Source organism: Python bivittatus, unplaced genomic scaffold, assembly GCF_059951505.1.
Source record: "Python bivittatus isolate LINGU-HERP-01145 unplaced genomic scaffold, Pbiv_v1 ctg000610_np1212, whole genome shotgun sequence".
Taxonomy (NCBI): Eukaryota; Metazoa; Chordata; class Lepidosauria; order Squamata; family Pythonidae; genus Python; species Python bivittatus.
In genome coordinates, this window is record NW_028277088.1 from 6,649,735 (window position 1) to 6,676,580 (window position 26,846).

The following is a 26,846-nucleotide window of genomic DNA, read 5'->3' on the forward strand; positions in this document are numbered from 1 at the left end:
TTTCCCCTTGAAATGATTTGGAAACCATTAACAACAAGCAGAGGACTAAGTCAAGGTGGAACAAAAACTGCGCTTCTCACCTTTTGCACATATGACAGTGCAACCTCTCTTTTTGCAAGTTTGGATAGGAGGATTTTTCACAGAAAGGGCAAGGTAGGCTATCTTGTTGACGATAACAACTGTCACACATAAGACAGTTGTGATGCCACTGGCTACTGGTCCGTGTGCCACATTCTGCACATACCCTGCAGTTCTGGAAGTCAAAGAAAATAAGCTTTTTCTTTTACCCATATTATTTTATGATATCAAAAACAGTAATCAACCAGCATATTTACATTAAATCTAAAAATTATTAAAATTAATCAGAAGTCAAAACTCAGAAACCTTCAGTCAACTAACAGTGCACCTATATAGAACGTTTTTTTATTGCCCCCTGCTCAGCAATTTATATCTTCTGTTAAATAAAGTTTATTTATTTATACAATTATTTGTATGCCATCTGCTAAAAAGATGCTTGGCAGTTTACCACGCAGTATAATAATAGTAATAATAACAAATACTCAATTAAAAATGTAAATAAAATCCCATTCTGCCATCTGAGTAGCAGGAGTTCTCCATAAAAAAAGGCTTGCGGAAAAGCACCACTCTTACAGCCTTCTTGAATGTTGCCCTTAAAACAGCCTGCACTTCAATTCCACATTAAATCTAAATCTAGGAAACTGAATTTAAACTCACTTTGCATTTCCACCCATTTGTTGGTACAGAATCCATAACTGGTTGTAAACAAAAAGTATGATACCCTTTGTCACATGTATCACATACGAGCATTTTGTTGTCTTCTCCAGAATGCCTAAGGAAAAGATCCATAGTTTAAGTTATATCGGATAGAAAGATAAAAATACTTTTCACTTTGAAGCAAGACAGATGAATATAAGCAGCAATAGCAGGCAAAGAGGCTAATGAAATGCTAAAACCTCAACTAAAACACAATGTCCATGACCAGAACCACAGTCTCTAGTAGATACTTTTCTTTTTCTCTAGTAGAATCTTTTCTCTAGTAGATACACCATTTCATGTTTAAATATAAGAACTAGTGCACCACAATCATAAAGCATATTATATTTATGATGCATGTGTATATGGCCTCACTAGAATAGAATAGAATAGAATAGAATAGAATAGAATAGAATAGAATAGAATAGAATAGAATAATAACTTTACTGTCATTCTACTATACACTATACACCAAGTGTATAATAAAATGAAATTCCATTGCAGTTGGCTCACAATTACAATCAGACACTAAAAGTACAATCAAGATACCATAATTACTATAAAATATACATTCTATACACATTTGGCATTAACATATTAAACATTCAAGAATCTAATAGCCTGGGGAACAAAACTATTTCCCAATCTGGCTGTTCTACATCAGATACAGCGAAACCTCTTCCCAGAGGGTAACAAAGAAATCAGGCCATGATGAGGATGGGAGGCGTCTCTGACGAACTTTCGAGCTCTAGACAGACAGCGCGCATATGCTACATCTTGGATGAGAGGCAGAGAGATCCCAATTATCTTCTCTGCTGCCCTTACTACCCTCTGCACAGACATTCTGTCTGAGGCACTACAGCCTCCAAACCAGATGGAAATACAATTAGTAAGTACACTCTCTACAGTGCCTCTATAGAAAGTAAGGAGAATGGAAGATGGGAGATGTACTTTCCTCATCCGGCGCAAAAAATGTAAATGTTGCTGTGCTCGTTTGACCAAAAATGCGGTGTTAAGGGACCAGGTCAGACTATTCGTTAGCTGCACCCCTAGGAATCTAATGCTACTGACTGACTCCACAGCTATATTATTAATAAAAAGTAGAGTGTGACTACACTGGTTCTTCCTGAAATCTGTAATAATCTCCTTAGTTTTTTTCCACATTTAAGACCAAGTTGTTTTTATTACACCACTCCACCAAGCCCTTCACCGCCTCCCTATAAGCCCACTCACTGGCATCCCTGATTTATGATGCATGTGTATATGGCCTCACAAATATTAAGGAATAAATACAGCAATTTTAGGTTGTTATTAGGCATCCTCAGAATCTAATGATATGAAACAGGATTAAAGAAGTAACAACAAAATCAATGGTGGTTAAAGAAATTGTGGAGTATTACACAGCATTTGCATTGATTCTGAAACTGACATGGACACTGTGAGGAACAAACACAGAAGTGGAAGTGTTAAAACTTAGGGATGCATTTTGTTTTACGTTAGGTTCAGCATTTTATCTAGAACTATGCTAGCACTTTCGTTGCACTGTGGTCTGTAAAACAAACAGAATGCACAGTCTATTGTGGATTTTTAACACTAATGAGAAACATTCCCAATAGATTATTTTAACCATTTTCATAGATCATAGACCACATCTGGAGAAAAACAGACTATGTTAGAAGAGAAACCATCAAAGAAAAGTAAATATGGTGGAAGAATCCAGACTTCTAGAAGCAAACCTGTTTGGGTTATGTAGTGTAGAAAGCAAATGCCATTTCTTGATAACATCCTATCCTCAACCACCTATCCTCTAATGCACACAACAGAAAAAATTCCATAGGTTTTACTTCATCTCTTGATAACACTGCAGGTAGACCTCGCTTACCAACTGCCTTGTTTAGCGACTGTTCAAAGTTATGATGGTGTAAATAAAAAAGCTTTACAACTAATCCTCGCATTTATGACTGTTGCAGCGTCCCACGATCATATGATCGCCATTTGTGCACTTCCCAACTGGTTTGCGACTAGCAGAGTTAATGGAGAACATGGAAATAAAATTGTAAGTCATGGTCATGTGATGTTTTGTTTAATGACCGGGGTGATTCACTTAATGACCAAAATGGAAGTCTGGCACAATCACGTGATTTTCTGCTTAGTGACCATGGCACTTAGCAGAGGAGTCACCAGTCCCAATTGTGGTCACTAAGCAAGGACTACCTGTACACGATAATTTAAAATGGGGCACCAATCCATTTGCGCTTTATATTCCAGTTTTGCTTACTTGCAGTTCTGGCACACTTTGCAATCAGGGCACTGCCAACCTGCCCGTTTGATAGGTGTCACTTGTATATCCAGGCACATCCCATGGTAATGCTGGCCACAGGTTGTACAAAAAAGTTGATCTAATAGGTCACCGGGGCTGTCGCACACTGCACAGTTAGCTTCTTCCTTGGCTACAAATTAATAGATGAATTCTGTGTTATTTTATAGGGAAACAATCTTTAATTCACTTCAAAAAAATTGAGTAGGTAGATATACCTTTAAATTTTATAAATTTTATCCAAGTGTTACATATGGATTATGCAGGCAACATTGTGAAAGAATGTACACAAAAAATAAAATATTTAATGTTCATATGAGTCTGTGCTACTATACACAGATCACATTCTTTAAAATTAAAACAGGTGTTAGTAAAATCATTGCCATTACTTAAAAACAGCATAGCAGGAACAGCCATTTACATTTCAAGAAAGATGCCATAACATGAGAGAGCAGGACAAAGTGATCTTAAATTAGCTGATAATAAGGCAGTCTGACTTCCTCCTGTCATTTCTCAATATTTAAACTGAACTGCTACTGGATAGGAAAGAGGGGAAACTAATTTTGTGCCATCTCCCTGCCTATAATTCTTTATTACATCACTTACAAAAGGCTACAAGCTGAGTAAAACTGGGCAGAATCCATCTCCCCCAATTCCTTTTTTGTTTTTGTTTTATTTATTTCTTCAATTGATATAGATGCCCATCTCACAATAGGTTACAACATTTAAAAAACAATACAATAAGACAATATAAAACAACAGCCAGGGAGCCGAACCAATCTAGTCAAATAATACCCACACAAATCCATAGAGATTTGAAATAACTAAACAAATATTTGATTAGGAGATTGTGTTACATATTTTCGGAATATACATTATTTACTACTGCTACTTACATCTTTGCGGAGCCTGGTCAATGTGATTTGGGCAAAGAAGGGAAAAGTTATTAAAATCCTGAAATGTGCCTGCTCCAGCAGCACATGGGTAATGATATATGTGGGTACATTTCTCTTCACAGCATTTGATAGTGGCTCCAAGGTGCTTGCAGTATGCACATCGCTGAAACACAAAACATACGACCACTCAGTACTGCTCAAGTTCATAGAAATATAGTATTTTTCTGCTCTTTCTCCCTTAAGTTAATTCCCTCTGTGAAGTGACTAAAGATATAGTAATTTATCACAAATCTTTCTAAAATTTACAGCCGACTAAATACCAAGATTTGGGCTGCCTATTTCCAAATCCAATGCTTTACTTATTATAGCAACTGGAATGCACACTTTTTTCATATAATGAACTGTCCACTCGAGAGGCACAACTATAGACAAGTAAATGCCATTTTTAAAAACTGTAATTATTTCAGTAAAATGGGTTTAGTTCAACCTGCATACTACATAAAATAGAACATTTTTTTACCCTTTTCAATATCCCTGCTGTATCTTCAAATGTTTTCTATGTTGAGATGCTTCAAAACATGTTTTTTCTCCCACCCAGAAATAACAAATGCTGATCCATCAATTAAGCCATTGCAACAACCTATTATTATTAATTTAACTTGCAACTCACATCATTAACTAAATTTATTCTTACTGCCTTAGACATAATCACAGATTAGATTTTCTATTTATATATTCAGATAATGCAAAAGAAAAAAAATGCACAGAACAGAATTTCTTTGTGGTTTCACCAGTGCTGTGAAATTCTTTGGTGACAGAATAATTTGACGCTTTCTATTATACTTTTTAATTCAAGTGAAGGCCACTATACTCTGACACTTTTATATATGCTCCAAGATGAGATGGAAGTTTAATGGAACGCATTGTTTAAACTACTAGAAAATATTAATTCTGTAAAATATTGTTGATAATTTCTAACTTTGTATTTGGGGTGCACAAGGCAAAGTTAATATTTCACCAAGGACTAATGTGAATCTAGAAAGAAATGTCAATTTCATTCTTAATGGATAATGCAATAAAAAAGTATTACAAACCTGCCAACTAACTTTACAGGTAGTCCTTGTTGAATGACCACTCATTCAGCGACCATTCAAAGTTAACGGTGCTGAATGAAGGGGACTTATTTATTTATTTTATTTATTTGATTTGTCCCCGCCCATCTCCCCACAATGGGGGACTCTGGGCGGCTTACAACATACTAAAAAATAAAATAACTTACAACAGGTTGTCATAATTGCAGCTGTTGCAGCGTCCCTGCAGCCACGTGATCACAATTTGGGTGCTTGGCAACTGGTTCGCAATTACAATGTTGCAGCATCTCACGGTCACATGATTGCCATTTGCAACCTTCACTGCTGCCTTTCAACAAGCCGAGTCAATGGGGAAGCCAGCAGGAGGTTGCACATGGCGATTACATGATCGTGGGATGCTGCAACCAGGTGGGATTTGCCTAACAATGACAAATGGGACTGTTGCAGTTGCCATTATAAGTTGGCACGGTCATGTGACATCGCGCTTTACAACTGCATCACTTAGCGACAGAGTTGCTGGTCCCAATTACCATTGTTAAATGACAACTACCTGTAGTTACTTCTGTTACTAATATTTTGTTCCAAAATAGCTAGATAAAAAATACCTTCCTGAAAAGGAAGGTCTTTGTCCTATGGCAACAACCAGTATGGAAGAGATAAAGACCATGTTTCTTAATAAGGATTTCCAAAGACTGGATATGGTTACTGAAAATATTTAGGTAAATATGACATATTTCAGTCATACGCAGCTGCACTGGAGATCCATTCATTCATTCATTCATTCATTCATTCATTCATTCATTCATTCATTCATTCATTCATTTTATATAGCTGCCCATCTCAGACCAGTGACTCTGAGCAGCTAACAACAATAAAAACAGCCAACATTTAAAACAGTATAAAAAATTAAATATAAATATAACGGCAGCCAAGAGTTCTTAAAAAACCGTCAGTATCAGCACAATCATGAAACGGGGCCCTTCACACGCTCGGGGCCCCAGGCCCGGGCATAAAGCCAGGTCTTCAAGGCCTTCCAAAAAGCCAAAAGGGTCGGGGCCATCCTAATCATAGGAGGGAGGATGTTTCAGAGGGCAGGTGCCACAGCAGAAAAGGCACGTCTCCTGGTCCCCACCAGCCGACATTCCTTGGTTGATGGGACCCAGAGCATGCCCAATCTGCCAGATTGGATTGGACGGGTAGAAACAACTGGGAAAAGACGGTCCCTAAGGTAACCCAGTCCCAAGCCATGAAGGCTCTATAGGTGACAACCAGGACCTTGAATTGCACCTGGAAACTCACGGGCAACCAGTGCAGCTCCCGAAGCAGTTTCATACTGCAATTCATATAAAAATTCCAACTTAAAGGTAATTTTTTTAAAAAAAGTCTTTTTGTGTTTTAAATTATATTGAATGTTAGTAAGCTGAATATGTAATAAACATATACTCATCAATGATAAAAATAGTATTAATTCCATTTAATTTATCAGCTGCCTTTCAAGTTAAATGTGCAAGAGAAGCAGTGTCTATCTGAAAGTTGTATTGTTACCACCACTGGTTATCAACTTGCCTTGTCACCAGTTGTACACAAAGTGATTTCACAAATAAATTAAATGCAGAATTGACAATAACCTGAAGAAACCTGATAAATGTTGAAGAGGATTTATTGTGTCAGGTAAAGAAGTATGGGTAGAGAGTGAAATTTTAATGGCATTTAATTGAATCCCTACAACTCATGTAGTATAGCCATGTGGGCAATTAAAAGCATTTTACAACTTTACAGGAAAACCACTTTATAAACCACGTGGTGCATGTAATCTAAACCAAACAATACAAAAGCACTAAAGCTATCAACATTTGCAGTATTCATACAGAAAACTAACCAGCCACCAGAAGTAATAAACATGCTCAGGAGGCCTTTGCAACAGCTGCTAAGAACAAGAGTTTTTTTTCTCCACAGCAAAAGCATTCCTATACTACAAATAAGGTGAGAAGTTATGATTCAAAAGACACAGGCATGTTGTTCTTATATCTTGGCCTGACCCTTGACAAGGGAGAGTTTAAAAAGTACATGAATAAAATGATTTTAAAGCTATGTTACATTAAAAAATGCCATTTTTGAATCACAGAAATATATCATATGGACTTAAAAAATTACAAACTATCTACCTATAATCCACAATGCCTAACATGTAAAGCAACATTTCACAACCTTGGCAACTTGAAGATGTCTGGACTTCAACTCCCAGAATTCCCTAGCCAGTATGCTGGTCAGGGAATTCTGGGAGTTGAAGTCCATCCATCTTAAAGTTGCCAAGGTTAAAAAACACTGATGTAAAGCAATAGAATACATTGGTATTTCAAAGCAAACTATAACAGTTAGAAGGTTTGACACGAGGTAATGACATGAGAACTGGCATGATGCAGGATGGATAAGAAGTGGGGAGAGTCAGGTTCAGTTCCACCTCTCAGTTACAGAAGCTCATTGCCTGACTTTGGGCCAGTTCCTCTCTTTTAGCCCACAACCAGATTCTAGTCCCCCTCAGCCATGGAAGCTCCCTGGGGGACCTTATGCCAGTTCCTTTTTATCAGCTCAAAAGCAGGGAACACTTAAAAGTCTAAAATGAAACTTATTTTCCAGCCATGCTTCAACATGACATCTCCTTGACTTATTTTATGTTGCTCAAATTAATCACAGAAATCATAAACTTTGTGGAAGGGGGCAGTTTGAAGGCTTAACTGCCTGGCTAATTTTACAGGCAAAGATATACTTGTGCTTCACACCTAAGAAATCATTTTAAGAAATGTTCCAAATCTCAAAGATGAGAACCATACATTTACATATATAGTCTAATTTTAAATTGGATAAGAAATCCATCGAGAACAGCTCTGAAATACTAGACAACTATCAGGATAGCCACAATAATAAGTAATAACGTTGTTAGTGCGTGAGAACTGCTGAACACAATGGTTCCAAGTGATTACGTTCAGGATTGTGTTAAAAATTTAAATTCCAGAAGAAGAATACCTTCGACAAATCAGATATTGCAGATATACAAAACTAAGGGCTACTTAAGGTTTCTTGGAGGCATTTGCTAGCATTCATGATTTGCTAGCCACTGTTGATACTCTACCGCAGTGTTTCTCAACCTTGACAACTCTAAGATCTGTAGACATGCTGGCTGGGGAATTCTGGGAGTTGAAGTCTACACATCTTAGAGTTCCTAAGGTTGAGAAACACTGCTCTACTGTCAGATCTGATCTACTAGAGCTCCTCTTATAAATATTTCAACACGTAATTTTTATGCATATGAGTTTCAGTGCATTCTTATCAAATGATGAGCAAGCCTAATATTAAGACGATAAAAGCATCACAGTATGATTAAAGAAATCACAATAAGTATGACAGAGAAATTAAGAGGCTGATGTTATTTTGATTAGTATTTTTCTTGTGCACCTACTTTGCCATTTTTCTGAGTTATTCATGATCTGGAACGTCAATCGCTGCTGACCACTCCAAGCAAAAACAAAGTTGAGGGTGGGGTACAAAGCAGAGGCGCACACCCCTCTTTTTCTCCCCTAGGCCGCGATCTTTGTTCCCATCTAGCTACAAAGAAGGATGTGGCACGGGATGATGAACTCCTTTCACTAGGCCAAACTCACTCATTTGCTAGAATGGAAGGTCCTATTGAACAGCACCGCACTGAGTATTTGTTCTAATTACTAAAAATGCTTCTGACAGTGATTTAAAGTCTATATACACAGCAGTCTAATCAGGGAAAATTTCTTTTATCCTTTCGTGATAACTTTTTTCCTCTCTCCTGAATTCTTCATTTGTGTGCCTTTACCAGTTCTCCAAGTAACTTAACACTCTAACTTGAGTTCCACAAATGTTACAGATGAATCATAAAGAAACTTTTATTGCTAAGTTGTTTATACTGAACTCATTTAGTACAAAACTAATAGCTCATGAAAAAGTATTAGCTTAATTTCTAACCCAATAAAAGTTATATTAATATAATCTGTTGATTGCTTCTGGATTGCTCAATTTGATCGCAATTAGTCAAATATGTCCTACTTTTTTCACAGTACATTATTTCACAAGCATTTACTTTAATTATAGATCTAAAAATGGGTACAGAAGAAAAAAGTTTCCTTTCTTTATAACCAGTTTCCACTATCTTTTAGTTCTATTAGTTTCCTTTTTTTGATAGTCTAGAAATTTATATATTTCAATTGCTCTCTGAGTTTTGAATACTCAGTAAGATTACTCTTATGCAGCTCTCTTTATTTGGCACTTTTTTACAAAATTCCACAGAACGTTAAGCCTAATATTTAGTAGAAGTTGTAACAATTAAGTAAATTATATATTTCTGATATACTTAATATTAAACATTGATTCTTGTAAACTTTTAACTATGTTTCTAAATTGATGTGCAAAACTGCAAATTCTATTTGTTTCTTGTTTATGAAGTACAATGACATTTTTATAAGCCACACAAAATATCCTCAACCCAGGAGTAAAGCAAACAATAACTATTATACCATCTGTTTCTAAATTTCACATTCAGTTAAATTTTCATTCCGAGCTAATACTCATTCCTCTTTTAAAACAGATTGTTCAATGGTAGAAATCATAGATGATCAATTTTTAAATGGTTTATATATAGAATGCTTTCAATTACAGGTAGTCCTTAACTTACGATCACAATTGGGACCAGAATTGCTGTCGCTAAGTGATGCGGCCATAAAGCAAGTTGTCACATGACTGCATCGCTTAGCAACAGCAATCCTAGCAATCCCTGTTGCTGTCATTAAGTGAATTCCACTGGTCATTAGGCGAGGACCCACCCCAATCCAAGCCATTCCCAGCTTGGTCCTTCCTAGCCCCAAGCCTCAGTAAGGTGAGGAACTGCCTCCTCTTTAACTCCCCCCACCCACCTATCTACGCCCCCATCTCTGCCCTTTTGGCCACCCAGCACCCTGCCTTGCGGGGTGGCAACCAGACCTAGGACTATGCGGTCCTGGGGCTGCTTGCTACACTGTGGCTCAGGAGTTTCTTGGTGCGCCGCAGCTCTGGGGCTGCAAGAAGCCCCTAAGCCGCAGTACAGCACAAAGCGGCAGCTGCCCCTGGAAGCCTCAACTGTCCTAGCCTGTCCCAGCAGTGCAGCACTAAGTCACAACACCCAGGAAGCCCCAGCAAGTGGCAGCAAGCACCAGTAAGTGTTTGTTCACCCAGCCGCCTTCTCTCCCAGTTCACCACACTTACCTTTTGCCTTTTGTGCCCAGCTGCTGCGGCCAAAGCAGAAGGGTCTCACTGCCTTTGCTGTCTCTTTTTCAGATCTGCAACTGTCATGCTATCCTGGGCGCGCCAACTTCTTTGGCAAACGCTTCCTATATGTGGCTCCCCAGTCTGGTCCAGCAAATAAGAATGCCAGGCACTGGGGAAGGCCAGAAGTGGTTTTGCCTAATGGGAAAGTGCTGGGGGTTGGCTTCTCCAGCAAACACACCTCCCTACACATGGCTCCCTGAGCTAACCCACGGCACTTTCAGAGCTGCAGCGCACCAAGAAGCCCCTGAGCTGCAGCATGGCAAGCATCCCCAGAGCTGCATGGTTCTGGGGCTGCTTGCAGAGGGTGCAGGGTGGCTTGCAGAGGTGCATGGCAGGGTGCAAGGCAGCCAAAAGGGCAGAGATGGGGGGAGAGATAGGTGGGTGGGGGGAGCTGAAGTGCCCCTGCAGTCGTAAATGCAGGCAGGCTGCCAAGTGCTTGAATTTTGACCACGTGGGCACTGAAACAGCCATAACTTCGGGAACCAGTTGTAAGTCATTTTTTCCAGCGCATTCGTAACTTTGAACAGTCACTGAATTAATGGTCATAAGTCGAGGACTACCAGTATGTTATTAAAGCTACCAAATGGTTATTCTTTTCCAAGATTTGAGCTTGCCCATTAATTGAGCTAAGTTTACACTTTTATTCTTATCTATCACTTTCTGCTATCAATACCATGTTATTTCAACAAATGGTTAAAGAAAAACTTCGAGATTCCTCTAAGGCACCATAAATGCTCTTCCAATACACTTTCAGTATATTAAGTATATTTAATACATTATGACTTGGAAAATAGTTGATTTCTGTATCTAAAATGGTTTGTAAAAAAAAACAACTATATATACTCTGCCTTTTTATAAATTTTGTTTCCACTACAAGTAAAACATTTTTTTATTTCATTCCAATGGAAGTGAAAAAGAATAAACTACATTAAGAATGTTCCATGCATAAACTGTTCTGTGCACAGAACAGCAGGTTCTTAAGTTAAAAAAACCCTACAAACATTTTCTGTTATGTCCACATCACTAAACTGTACAATATTCTACTATATAACTATATAATTTAAAAAAGCAAAAGATTCTGAAAGAGAGAGAGGTCATGGTTAATAGAAGTTTTTAAATAGGCACCTAATTTATAATGTGGATAGCTGCTAAAATGAATGTAAGGATGGAACAAACCCACAGTGGAGAATAATAACTTATGGTCATAATCAAATGAAAATAAAACAATCTAATGGCATTTCATATTTTAATGTTCAGAATGCATATTTTTATTTGAGCTTTGGGGCAAAATGATAAGCAGTGCAATTCTTTCAACGTGGTGAAATACAATTAGACCGTATGTCTGTATTAATAAACTGGTGGTCAAATTCTGGATATTTAGCACAGTGGAACAGGTCAATAATGTAAAGTGTGCTGTTATCATAACAAGGTTAACTGTAGCAAAATCAAATCTAAACCAGAACAAAATCAAGTCCAAACTAGCAAGCAAACAGTACTGGGGAACAGATTCTACTTGAAAATCCATCTGCTGAGCTGGAAGGAAAAAGACATTCTGAAGCTCCACATTCAAAACAAACAAAACAACTTGGGGTGGGGTGGGATATGGAAATCAAACAGAAAATCCCTGTTCTGCCATTTTCAGTGTTCAAGAAAGGAAGTACTTACTTAATGGATAGATAAATTCTAAAATCTGGTGCCTGGAGATGTGGTGATGGCCACCAAGTTAGATGATTTTAAAAGGGGACTAGAAGATTCACAGAGGACTGGGATATCCAACAAGGGTCTTCTTATGTTCTTATGGAATTTGAGCCATTTTATCAATTGCTCATTTTTTTAAAAGTCCAGGTTCCATGTTATTAACCTTTGGCATAGACACTAATCACAGGTAAATCAAAGTAAATAATGTGACATTTAATTTTTATACTTTTAATAATGTATTATATTTTTAGTCCTCTCAATAGCAATTTACTAGATGAATCATAAAAACTAAAAGAGTAAAACATACAGTAACAAAGTAAAAACGATATAAAATGTATAACATCTGCCATACTTATATGGTATGGTTCTTAATTCTCAAAACTGAAACTATGAAAATTTAAAAGCCTGAGAGAAGAATGGTGCCTGGTACTGAAAAGATACAAATGTTGATGTCAGGAAATCTTCTTTGCAGAAGATACTCCATAAGCTTGAGCTAATTTAATTTGGTGAGGCATCTGGGCAAAGACCTTCAAGAAGACATAGACCTCAACCGGAAACATATAAGGAAATGACCCTTTTGGTATGTAAATCGTGAATATCAAATGGAATCTTTGCCATAACACACAGTCCAATTTAAAAGCCAACAAAGAGAAGCATTAGTAATTCAGTGTTAAACAACTCTTTCTCTTGAATTTTGAAAGACCGAAAGGGACAGAACTTTTGAGCACTGGGATATAATTAATACAATGTAAAATACATCAAGTTAAAGCACCCTTGGTTATTTCCATGGCAAATACTGAGAGGAGCATAACATTTTGCCTCCTAAGTCTATCATCCTTAATTATTTTAGACATATAATACCAGATTCCATATACCTCCAATAGTGGCCAGCAATTTAATGCTAGGACCTATGATGAAAGGAGATAGCATTATTACATCCCTGAATTGTCCAATTAAAAAAGTGAAATGAAGTGGATAGAATTACCGCACAGCTTAACAAGTTTGACATTTTTGTAGCAGATAAAATAAATGAACTGCCAATGTTAATGCAGGTCCAAATAAAATAAAGAAAATGTGATTTTGACCCCCTTACACTGGAAGGCAGAGCCTAGCTTCCGTCTCAATTTCACCTGCCTCTCAACTATTTTGACCTTTTTGTTTTTCAGATGACTGAACGCTCTTGCCAGATCCGACCTTCTTAGGGGACTTATCCATCATAACAGTCCAGATCTGACAATAAAGAAACAACTTTAAATCCCCAAGCCATGATGTAACAAATACACAACTCACACAAAACAGTTAACCTGTTTTAACATCAAAATGCCTTTCTTGTCAACTCAATAAGTGAGTTTCAGTACAGTATAAACAGTAATACAATGGTTCTAATCCTGTTATAGTTTTGCCAACCTGAAAGATATTATGAAGATACAGAAAAATTCTTCACTGCTCACAAATCTACACTGAATGCTGCTATGACTAAGAAAAAGAAGAAATCCTTAAAAAAAAAAGTCTTGTGTTCCTCATGTAAATTGCCCGGGATGACAGGGCCTGTATGTAGATTTACTTAAACACAAAAGGGTAGAGATTTACATATGAATCTTAATTTTGAGATACATAACTACTACTTTACCCCACATTAATTCACATCTCCACCAAATCTATCATCTGAGACAACTGAAGTGCAGTAGATGGTAAGTAGAGAGACACCCTTTCCATAATCCTCATTATTGCAAAAGCCCTTCTGAGGGATCCTGGCTTGAGGACTTCATTTAGGTGCCAACTATGAGCCTTTCTGTTTTGCTGGGCTTTTAACGACTGATGCATTTTAATTCAAAACTGTCTTCACTGGTCATACGAAATGTATGTATGCTTTCTTAATGTTTATTTAATTTATTTAGATGCTTATGTTGTTGACTGCCCTAAGAATATAAAGGCTTATTTTAGTCCCGTATCCTGTTTCTCCCAATGGCTAGCCAGATGGAAACACTCTCATCTCCTGCCATTGTTCCCCTGTAAATTTTACTATGTGGCATACTCCCGAACCCAGAGATAACCCTGAGTCTTCAAGATGGATAATCTTCAAGGCTTGAAGACTTGGCTCTGCACCCAGGCATTTAGCCAAGGAGACTGAAGCCTCTTCTGAGTAGTGCATCCTTTTCACTGTTGCCCAGTTTTGCTTCTCTGTCTTTATTGTCATATTCTTTTCTGTGTTTTTACTTTGTGAACCACCCAGAGTTGATGGGGGTCAGGCAGTGTACAAATATAATAAATTATTATTATTTATGGTATTTATATTATAAGTAGCATAATAAATATAATAACAAATAATAACTAACAGCATTTGAGAGACCTATCCCCCATGAATTTATCCCCTTTTAAAGCCATTAAAGTTAGTGGCCACCACCTCTGCTGTGTGAGGGAACATTCTCTTTTGTTTGTTCTAAATCTTCTTCCACCCAGCTTAATTGGAGGAATTCTTCTCCCTACTATGCATGATTTTATACACTTCAAACATTCCCCTCTTTTTCCTAAGCTAAGCGTATCAGTATTCTAGTTTTTTCCTCATAAGGTTTTTGAATCTCCTGATCATTTTGATGGCCATTTTATTTACTTTTCCAAACGCTACTATATTGTTTTTCAAATGTGGCAACTGGGACTGTAAAAGTATTCCAGATGTAGATGTACCATAGATTTATACAAGAAGATTATAATGTTGGTAATTTTATTTTCAATCTCTTTCCTAATGATCCCTAGTGTAGAATATGCCTTTTTCACAATGATGTACACTGAGGTAACTACTAAACTATCCACTATTACCTCAAGGTCTTTTTCCTGGTTAGCTACAGACTTAGACATCATCAAAATATGTTTGAAGTTAAAATATTTTACTCCAATGTGCACCTCTTTACATTTAATTAAACTGAACTGCATTCATTCAGAGCATGGATCAACAGTAAGGGTGGGAAACACTGCAAAACAGTGTTCATATTTGTTGAGGGCTTTAGAAGGCTACCACTAATAAATAGTACTACTAAGACAGCATCAGTATCAGCAGGTGCAGTTCTATATCCACCCAACCTGCAAATGTAGAATGTAACTGAGTAATTGAGATGGTATGGCTAAAACAAAGCTACTAGTTACTCTCCTCAGTGACTATGCAACTACTGAAAAATGAGTTCCTTGTTTTAGAAAGACACACAGAATAGAGTGAGAAGCAGGAACCAAATGAAACTTGAAATAATGAATTAGAATTTTGAGAAGATAAGCAAATATAAGTGAATGTACAATTCAAGACATAGATATGACAGAATAAAGTGGCAGTGATACTAAAAAAAACATTGCTAAGTATTTGCATGGCTAAAACCCATATCTATTATAATTAGCAAATATTCAATAAGTATCAATTTTACACAAGTATATGAACCTACAAATAATGTAATACAGAAAGACACTGAGGAATTTTCTGACAAATTGCAAGAAGTGCTAGATGCAATGTCCAGAAGTGTAGTAAGGGATAGTTAGAATGCAGAAGTTGGAAAAAGGAAAGGACCTAGAATCACAGGAAGATTTGGATTAGATGAATGCAATAATTCAAGATACAAGATTAATAAGAGTTTTATGAACTCATTTTTATTCTCTACTGGCAACAGCTGATTTCAAGCATATTCTTCATATGGAGATCACTAGCTAGGCAACACTAGAATTAACTAAGTTATAAATATTGAATAGTAACCATAGAAAAGATCTAATAGTGACAAAAGGAGTCAAAGCAAAATAGAAATACTACACAGAAACCTTTTACAAACTGAAATGTAGAATGATAAGAAACATCTTGAGAGAGAGAATATATTCAGGAACTGACTCCACTACAAAGTGAAGTATGACAGGCACCGCTGAAATACCCTTTAAAAGCTACAAAAGAAAAAGCAGTTGAAGAGCTAACACATCCATTTATATATATGGAACAAGTTTGTATATCCCAGAGATAGGAAAAATTGGTGTGTATATGGAAGAAGAGAGATGCAAGAGAACGAACAGATTACTGAACCACTGCACTAATTCCTCCAAATTTTATTTAGGATCATATATAAAGAAGAATAGAGTTCTACATGAAGAAAGAGATGCCAAATGAACAGGCAGGTTTGAGAAAAGATGCAAGATCGGATACTAACATAAAAGAAGCAGATTTATCTTTGCTTCACTGACTACCTCACTACTTTGCTTCACTTGGTGGCAGAGATTATACCTGAATGTAGAATGTATAAAGGCTAATGGGTGTACCAGAATACTGGTTATTCATCTGAGGAACCTTTGCAACGAACAAGGAGCTACTGAAAGAAGTGATTTGGAGAAACAGAGTAATTCAAAAGAGGGAAGGTGTGAGATAGGGATGTACATTGTCCCTAAATCTGTTTTACTTCTTCAGAAAATACTATTTAAGAATGGCAGGACTGAAAGTGATGAAGCTTTGTAGGTTGAAATATTAATAATTTGAGATATGCTAACATCACTTTATTATCAGAAAATTAAGGCAACACAGAAGAGCTCATTATAAATTAAAAAGGGAAATGAAAAATCCAGGTTATAGTTAAATATTAAGAAGGCAGAGATTACGTCAGCCCGCATATGAGCAAACTTACAGTTGATGGTGAGGAAGTGATGTTGGTAGGCAGTTTTGTGTACTTAGGCTCAATAGATAAAAATGGATGATAAAGGGGAGATTAATCCTTGGGAGGAAGGCAATGATAAATGTAGACAAGATCATAAAGGATAAGGATATTTCCATGATACCAACAATAAGAATAATTAAAGCAATGCTCTATCTAGTGAAATGTATAGCTGTGAAAGCTGGACACTGAGAAAGAAGAGAAAAAAATAATTTGAATATGGATTTGCAGATGGTTACTCTAAGTATCAGATTGCACTAAGAACCAGTCAGCAGTCAGTCCTGAACAACAACAACAAAAAGCTGTCCTCCACTGAGTAAACAGAAACTACTATATTTTGGGCAGATGATGAGAACAGATGATGGACTAGAAAAACGATCATACTTGGTAAACTTGGGGGAAGCAGAAGGGAGAAACAATGGATAAACTGGATAAATAGGATCAAAGAGATTACTAAATAGACTTTGGAAAAGATATTATTATTCAGTATGATGAGAATTTGTTGAAGTTGAAAGAGTTGAATCCAACTCAATTACCCTTAACTAACTATAGTAGCTTCTCCTGGTCATTTAGTATAGTACAGGTAATCTAATTTATTTTAGGCAAAATTGCACAATAGAATTTATCAATAGATTTTGAACAAAAAATGCATCAGCAAAGCAATAGGGGAAAGCCTACTACCGTTGCCTGATCTATTAACAATTCAACCTTCAAACCCTGCTGTACGTTTCACACATAGTTTTCTTGGGGTTCTTGGAAAGTCATTTTTCAGAACAAAGACTCCATAAAGAAGTATGTTTAAAAACTTTTGCTAAGCAATTTATCACATCATTCCTTTATAACAGTTATAACACTGAAATAAGGTTATTTATTATTTAGAGCTAACACTGAAACTAAGGTTATTTCAACTTCTCCTGTATATTACTAATAATTTTGCTATGCCACCTTGTGTGTGTGTGTGTGTGTGTGTGTGTGTATCTGTATGTGTGTGTGTATATATGTGGTGCAATTAGAATTTAATTTTATCTTTAATTATTTATATTCAAGTAAACTTCCTACTTCAAAATATTTTACCCATTATTGTTATATTTATATTAAAAACTATTTGTAACTGTAAATAATTAAAGAAAATTAGTTTCTCCCAGTATTTACTTCAGTGTACAGTGCATCTTCATGCATAGCTAATTTTATTGCTTATAACTTTCCACAGCTGTTGATTCACATTTGCAAATTAACAAAACAAATTGTCATATATGTCACTGTCTGCATAATATCAGCAAGCAAAACAGATATATCCTTGACATTCTTTAAATATTAAATACTTGTTTTTAAAATCCAGATTACACCTCTTAGCATATTTATTTATTTAAGCAATTTATATGGCCACCCAACTCGCGGTGACTCTGGGCGGCTTACAGAAATGAAAACCCTAAATACAAAACCCACTACACCCCCACCCCCACCCCCCAGTGACAAATTACCTGGGCACATTTTAATTTATAATTTACAATCTGTAAATAAAGCAAGACATGCTTTTATGTAAAATCAATTATTCAGAACGACTGACCTTTACTAAGTCCTTCCCAAAACTGCTCACAAAGTCACATCTAAACAACAAGTACAACACAGCAGCAAGACCTGAGCTTCTTTGAAACATTAGTGGTTTACTTCCATTGAAAAAAGCAAGTAAGAACCAGGAAGATGTGGTTGCTGTGGTGACTGGTGTGAAACAACTGCCTCAGTCCACTTTCTGCCTGCACACATCCAGAGAAGGGAGGCTCACCAATTCCTTCCATAATTGGTCCCACTGTTCTAATCACTCTTATTGTTAGGAAATGTTTTCTAACATTCAATTGGAATCTGCTTTCTTATAACTTAAGGTCATTATTCTGTGGCTGCAGTTTAAGATGGTAAAGATCTTATCTTCTTCTGAGGGACGGCCTTTCAAGTTTTAGTGAAGTCCAATCATATCCTGCTTAGTTGAATATTTCAAGGCTAAACACACCTAGTATTCTCAGTCTCTCCATGTAAGATTACAGTCCCATTGTCAACTTTATTGCTCTTCTTTGCACCTGTTTTTAGTTTCTCTTAATTCTCCTTAAACTATAGTGCTTTGAACTTGAATACTCAAGGGCTTAGTAACACAGAATAAAATGAAATGTACACTTTCCATAATTTAGAAAATATGCTTTTATTAATATCTGAAAAGTGCAGGTTTAGCACCCACATCATAGTATTGACTTACATTCAGGTTGTGATTTACTGTAATTCCAAGTTCTGTTTGTTCCATTACCAAGCCAAGAATCCTCCATCTTAAACATATATATTGGGTTTATTTTTCTTAAGTGAATAAATCTGTATTTCTCTCTACTAAGCTTCATTTAATTATTTTCAGCAGACTTCTCTAATTCAACAAGAGTGTTCTCAATTTTGTTTCTGGCTTCTAGAATATTAGCTATCTCACTCAGTTTTCTGCAAATTTAAAACTTCATGAATCTGCTGAAGAGCACTGGGCTTAGGACTGAGCCCCATGGCATCCCACTGAAATCTCTCTCCAGTTTGATATGGAACTACTGGCGAGTGCTCTCTGAATATGACTTTCGAGCCAGGAGAGCAGTCATACCTGGATTTCCCATCCATCTCAGAATATCATGGAATACTCTACAAAGTGCTTAGGTAAAGTCAAGATATATTAAGCCTACATCATTCCAAAACCCCAGTAAAAAACTAAAATATCATTAATCAGACAAGTCTTGTTCTTCACAAATTTTGGGGAGGGCTGTCAGAGGTGTGAGGGAGGAAATCCTGTTTGTATCATCTCTATTGTATATGTACTGGTCTAGATCCAAGTCTGGATTTAAATGTTTCCTAATCAATTTATGAAACTAGGTATGTAAAAGTTCTTAGAACCAATGATAATATATTGATTCTGGGAACTCACAAACAGCTTTGCTAACATATAAAGGAAGATTACAGTGGAATTCTTCTGGAATACAGGTTATTCTATGAACTTCTGATAGGCCTCTCAAGCTTTTGTATTTGTATTTTTGTGCCTTTTAAGTCAGCTTCAGCTTCACTGTGGGTACATTTGTCCATTCTGTCTTTTCTCAAAGCATTTAGGCTCAAAGCAACTACTGTATTTTTTTATTTTATTCAGCATCAAAACCCTCTCTGAAATTTCTTTGTAGCAACAGCCTCTCTTCCTCCATTCTAGAAATGACATACAAATGTAGAGTTCAAGAAAGGGTCTTTTTCTACATCACTGAAGAACCAATGAAAGTTCTTACGAGCCTTTCTTTGTTACCCTGCTTCATTGCCAAGAATGCATTCGTATGGAATATTTCTTACAGGATAGTCTTTTGATGCTATATCAGAAACTAAGGAGCAGCACTTCAGTAAAGGGAAAAAAGAGGGTTGCTGAAAAGAAAGTTATTTTTCTTCTTGGTATATATTGCCAAGAAGGCTTTGCAATGAAAGTATTCCATATTGCTGGTACCTGTAAAATAAGCTAATAAATATATGGCTACAAGATCAACCTTGGGGTAATAAAAATGTTCCAAAGATTAAAATGACAAACTTGTCATTTACAATATTTCATTGTTCAGTGATGGGCCAACTTATTAAAAAGTAAGTGAAAATCAGAATGAGCCTGACAATAGAATTACAGTACTATTTCTCATGTAATTTCTGAAGAAACACAATCAGCTAGATTCTGGTAATTAGTTTCACATATTATTCAACCTAATGCATATAATTTTCTAGCAAGAGAAATTTCCATGTCTTTTCAGTTGGGTCCTCAATATAAAAACAGTGCTCTATTTTGAGTTGCCTCTATCAGAAAGGGACTGTATACATACAAGACAGAAAAGACAGATAGCATGGATTGGAATTCTTACAGAGAAAGGTATTTACAGAGTGCAAGTTATGGATTCCAATAGAAGGGAATATATGTAGCTCAGGGTTGAACTGGGGAGTCCTTGGGGTTCTCTGAGCTTGGTTGTTTTCTTGCAAACATTTCATTACCCGGCTACGTAACATCTTCAGATGTTCAGATCTTCAGAAGATGTTACCTAGCCAGATAACAAAACATTTGCAAGAAAACAACCAAGCTCAGAGAACCCCAAGAACTCCAAAGTTATGGACTGTCACAGAAATAAACTAAAAACTAAAGTGACTGAACTAAATGAAGTATTAATTTTCTTTATTAATAAGTCACGTTTAAAAGTATGCACACAATGTTTCAATAAGCATTTTTGAAGGGCAAACCATCTGCTGAATTCCTGGCATCAGATGGTGGAAAAGTCTAAAAATAAAGGACCTCCCCAGCCTCAGATGTAATTTGTAAACTTGCTCTGGAAAAAAAACAAACATGCCACTCTACTAACATTTTAACACTAAACTGAAAACAACAATAAGTTATTTTGCAAACTCTCCTGAATCAGACAGCTATGGGATGACCAATCATTGTGGCTGGCATGAGCACAGTATTGTCAGGCCCAGCCCAAGAACGACAACGAGATAGTCCAGTCCAGTATAGTTCCTTTATTAGCTTGCACCTTATAGACAGAATCTTGCCAGACTCAACCTATGCTAAAGCAACTAGTGGATAAACCCTGTGAGACTCTAGGAAGGGGCTAGTCTCAGCTTCTTCATCTTCTCACGGTCCTGCTGCAGGCTAAGAAAGTGCTTCCCCCACAACCTCTCCCGGAATGCTCCCCCTCCTTCATGATAACCTTGATCCTCCATTCCAGTATCCTCCTCACACATGCCTTCCATTACAAGTATGTACCTCAAAAAAAGTGGAGTACTCTGAAAAACCCGAGGAAAGCCATAGTAAAATGATTGAATTCTAGTTTTAAATCATAATACAGGTAGTCCTTGCTTAACAATGGTAATTGGAACTGGAATTTCCATCAGTAAGCGATGCGGTTGTAAAGTGTGATGTCACATGACCGCCATCACTTAGCAAAGGCAATCCAGGCATTCACCATTGCTGTTGTTCAGTGAGGATTGTGGGTCATTAAGCAAAGATCTCCTCGCAACTTCCTGCCGGCTTCCAACAAGCAAAGTCCCATCAGAATTTTACGCAAGAGAAAGGACTTTTTTTTTTGACAGAGGTATTGAAACAGAAGAAGGTTTTGTTTCATTCGGATAAACTGGAGGGAATGATTTCCCTAGAAGCTGGCCAGAAGTCGCAAGTCCCAGGCAGATCGCAAGCAGGCTAGCAGGTAGGTAGGTAAGTGGCTGCTGCTGGGTGGGGGAGGGTGCGCTGGTGGCCAGCAGTGTGAGCATGGTGAGGGTGGCTGCTGCCAGGTGGGAAGGGTGTGCAGTAGCTGCCATGGGCAGAGTGGGGTGCTGTGGGTACAGACATGCGCTATATCCACTAAGGATAAATTGTCCATCAAATCAAAAAATGTTTTAGGTAGTTTACCCTGATTCTTTTTAACTTCCTTCTCTGATATTCTATCCAATTGTGGGTATATCACTCCATTCCAATCTCCCATCATACACCAATTTTCATAAGAAAAATTTGTCAATTTTTCCATAAGACATTTAAAATTTTTTCCTTTATCTTCATTTGGAACGTAAGGTCCCAAGATTAATGTTTTAATTCCCTGTAATTTGACATCTACTTGAATAAATCTACCATATTCATCAGCCAATACTAATTTTGGTTTTAATTGTGGCTTAACATATAACACAACTCCATTAACTTTTTTTGGGCCTGGTGAAATAAATTCTCCCAAATTCTTATAAATCAAGTATTTTATGTCTTTTCTTCTAATATGAGTTTCTTGTAAACGAATTACATCTTGTTTAAGTTTTTAAAATGGTGAAACACTTTTCTTCTCTTTTATGAAGCATTTGGTCCATTAATATTCCATGTTAGCCATTTGTAATCCATAATTAAGCCAGTAGTTTAGAAAAGTCTATACCTGGGGCACCCAGCTCAGAGTCCTCTTTTTCACCTTCCTCCTGGACCTGTTTGGCTTTTGAGATTGTCTGCTCCTTCTCTTCCATTTGTATCACCTCTAGGTCTCCTTTAATTTTTTTCCAGAAATTCTTTGGCTTTATGAACAGAATTCATTCAAAATCTTTTCTGTTGGAAAGTAAAAATCATTCCCTCCAGTTTATCTGAATGAAACAAAACCTTCTTCTGTTTCAATACCTCTGTCAAAAAAAAAAGTCCTTTCTCTTGCGTAAAATTCTGATGGGAATTTCAAAACTTGATCCCTGGTCTTTTTCTTTGCAAAATGTACTAACACATCTCTTGGTATATGCTGCATTGCTGCATAATGTGAATTTACCTGATACACCTTGTCAATCTCATCTTCAGCTTTTACCTCCTCCCAATTTAAAAATTCTGCCAGCGCTTGAACTGCCTTTCTTCTAATGTCTTCCCCTGAAATTTCCAGAATAGCTCTGAATCTCAGGCAAAATTCCTTCTCCCTTAACTCCAGCAAAGCCACATTATCTCCAATTCAAGATCTCTGGTTTCTGCTTTATTCTCCAACATTTCCATTTCCATTCTTTCAGTAACCTGCTTCATTTCTCCAGAGATTTGTTTCATCTCTTCACATAATTTTCTTCCATTTTTTGTTCAAAAGTCACAAATTTAGCCCCTAATTCATCAAATGTTGATTTAAGTGAACTTAAAGTGACCATCTTCTCCTCTAATGGTTGCTCTACAGAGCCTCTTCTTTCTCTCATTTCTTTCACTGCTTTCCTTGTAGCCGTGGTCTTTTTATTTTTATTTTTTCCCTTTGCACAAGTAAAATGGCTAGCTGGATATAATTAAATACAGGAGAAAGTAAACTGACAGTTCACACCCTCTGGTGTCTTTCAAGCAGGAATGTCAAAGGAAACACACAGGGATCAAGTTACAATCTTCTTCTGTTCTGGAAACCCAGCCAGTTAACAAACATAGTCCAGCAAAATAAGAAACTTTCCCATGGAAAAAGCAAACCTTGTTACTGCAAATGGAGTTTCGTAGAAAAATTAACTTCTAACAAATAAATCTTCCCTTTTCACTGTAGCTTTCTAAGTCTTTTTTTTTTAATTCCAATTTTCATCCATTTTTTTGCGAATTAATCAGATTCAAATTAAAGCTCTATTTCTTCTTTTAAAAATATAGTCCCAAAAATAAGGATAAGCCCCAAAAGAATTACTTATCTGTTGCAAAGGAAGGTCTCCCTTAAGTTGAAAAATAGTTATAATCCACAGTGTTTAGAAATGAGGTTTGGTCAGCTCCAGTGTCCATAAAAGGCTGCACTGCACCTACAAACGAAGATGGATCCTCTGCTCCTGGCCGCTCAACTCAACTCAAAAGCCATTCACAGAGGCTTTTGTCTCTACGATCAGCTTTCAAGGAACAACCATCCAGGGGGCAAATGGGTTGATTTCTCGCTTCCTCCTTGATCTGGAGCAAGTTGACTGGCCAGCTTTTGCTGCCAGCCACCAGTCAGCTATGATGCCATCTCCGCTATTCTGAAGACACCTAAGCCACCATTAATCCCTACCAGAAGTCGCTGAACTGCACTTCTCAAACAGCCCCAGCCAGCCTGACCAAGAATGAAAGATGCAGCACCATTAGAAACACATATTGGCCACTGCAGACAGATGGTCTTTCAAAGGGAAGCTTCAGTTTCCAAGGAAGATTGGAAGATTTATTCTTCCCCACCTCCTGCTTTTACTGCCTCTAGTCAAATTTCCAAGTCTTTTGCTACTACTATAGAAGGAAAAGTGGAACAAGTGCAGAATTTCTTTCCCACATCAATCCTTTGACCGGTACGCCATCAAGGGTTGTTGCATCTCATACTTTCTACCTCATTAGTCCCAATAGTAAGCCCAAAGAGAGCTCTTTCCAGTTTTTGTCTACCTGTCCATTTGACCAGTCCCTCCCACCAAAAGCCTCCAAGCTATATCAGGGTCCCTTTCTCCAAGGCAGAACTAGTCCCTGCTTACCCCTTCCATGGGCCCAGGCTGGAGAAAAGCCACATATGATAGTGGTGCAAGTTTCAGCCTGATTGTTCTTTTATATTCTCTTTTGGGGAGGAGAGGACTCTTTCACATGATGGTTTTGTTCTCCTGAAGGCCAAATATGAAATGTGAAGGGGAGAAACCAAAGAGTGCTGTTCTTTGCTTCTCCTCCTTGCTCTCCTTCACAAGGAGGAGATGGAGGACAGCTTAAAGAAACTCCAACGATCTGGGCAACTTGTGTCTGTCATACACTGGAATATGTCACTGCCAACCCAGCACTTGAAAAAAGATGAAATGCTATTATTGTGTTTCAAGGAGGCTTAATTCAGAAGAGATCTGCATTTTAGTGTATCCCAAATATTCTTTGTGCAATATTTCTGACTTTATAGTAATTATCATAGGCATAATAAAGGTGGGGTTTAATATGAGTGCACAATTTTCACAACAGCTATGATGAATCCTTAGAAACTAAACAGAGGCATTCTATGCTTGCTGAAGACCACATTTAAGGGCAATCTGATAGAGCGCATAGCAATAATCTAAAAACAAGGATATTAAGACATGGAAGACCCCAGGAAGATCATAGCAATATAATCAGCTAAACCCTAAAGGCAGGCACTCAGTCGACTAGACCTCGGGTGACAAAGAGGCCTCCTTGCAACCAAAGCAAGTTTTCAGCTAATCCACAGCAGCTCAATTATTTAGAATAAAACTAACATCCCTCACAATATGATGAGTATTCAAACAAAGCTCTTGTGTGTTTGACATAATGAACACAGAAAGCTTCCTTATATCAAGCCAAGCCCAAATTCTTTTAACTTACCCTCTAGGGAAATAAAATATATCAGTTCTTAGCTGTTTCAACTTGCAATCAATTGTCAATAATTACAGTTTTTTTTAAATCACAGCTTTTATTTTGGAGCTGTTTTTAATTCATTGATTAATATTTTCTTTCATGTGAAAGAGAAAACTTCTGTATGTTTACGATCTCAGAATTGCTGAAAAATCAGAAGTGGATTTTTGCCCCATCTATTGAGTCATTAAAATCGGCAGAGATGCAACCTCAGGGAAGAACATTCTGAGAAAGTGAAGAAAGCTTGGTTCTCTGTAATTTGCCAAGAAAAAAGCTTTTGCAGGAAGCTTTATTTCAGGAAAAAAAACCCCTCTGCTCCCTTCTTTGGAATTAGAAGAAGCATTCTCGCTTCTATTGAAGAGTGGCTATATTGTTTCCTGGAATCTGCTTTAAGCTGATATAATGTTTACTACTGCTGAAAGACCTGAACATAAGCTGCTTAAATTCCAAATTTGTCAAAATATATGTTTTGCATATATGACTTCAGAAATGTTCTCAGAGAACCATTGATTCTTGCCTGCCTTATAGAGGTAGTCAGAAAATTAGAGGAATGCTTCTAAGAACCACCACCAGAAGCCCTTGAACAAGCTTTAGAGCTCAAACCTTCTTCTCTATCTCACCAAAAATTCTTTTAAAAACCTGGAGTCATTTTTCGCCTTATATAATAATAAATGATTAAATAAACATGTAAAAATGGGCTAACAGTTTGGGAGAACCATATATATTCAAGTAAATGACCATATTTCCATTTACAAATCTACTATGACCTCCCTCCCTCTACCCCTTCATGGATCACTGCCTTGTCGTGGCGAAGGGGCTTGCGTAACTCAGTGAAGCCATGAGCTATACCGTGCAGGGCCACCCAAGACGGACAGGTCATGACAGAGAGTTCTGACAAAATGTGGTCCACTGGAGAAGGAAATGGCAACCCACTCCAGTATCCTTGCCAAGAAAACCCCATGGACAATGTTAAAAGGCTAAAAGATATGATGCCGGAAGATGAGCCCCTCAGGTCGGAAGGTGTCCAATATGCTACTGGGGAAGAGCGGAGGGCATTTCCAAGTAGCTCCAGAAAGAGTGAAGCGGCTGGGCCAAAGCCGAAAGGACGTTCAGCTGTGGATGTATCTGGAAGCGAAAAGAAGGTCCGATGCTGTAAAGAACAATATTGTATAGGTACCTGGAATGTAAGATCTATGAACCAAGGCAAGCTGGATGTGGTCAAACATGAGATGACAAGATTGA

At 37.2% G+C, this 26,846-nt stretch overlaps 1 protein-coding gene across 7 annotated transcripts in view; it reads right to left on the reverse strand.

Annotated features, from left to right (window-relative positions):
• The window catches only part of KMT2C (lysine methyltransferase 2C), a 152,338-nt gene that overhangs the window by 69,930 nt on the left and 55,562 nt on the right, over nucleotides 1-26,846 (reverse strand). For all 7 annotated transcript variants that reach the window (XM_088150212.1, XM_088150213.1, XM_088150214.1 and 4 more), the window contains exons 7-10: nucleotides 3,988-4,150; nucleotides 3,053-3,224; nucleotides 736-850; nucleotides 81-253 (exon numbers count right to left, since the gene is read on the reverse strand). In XM_088150212.1, coding sequence (XP_088006338.1) covers nucleotides 81-253; nucleotides 736-850; nucleotides 3,053-3,224; nucleotides 3,988-4,150 — 623 coding nt within the window. The remainder of the gene's footprint in view (nucleotides 1-80; nucleotides 254-735; nucleotides 851-3,052; nucleotides 3,225-3,987; nucleotides 4,151-26,846) is intronic.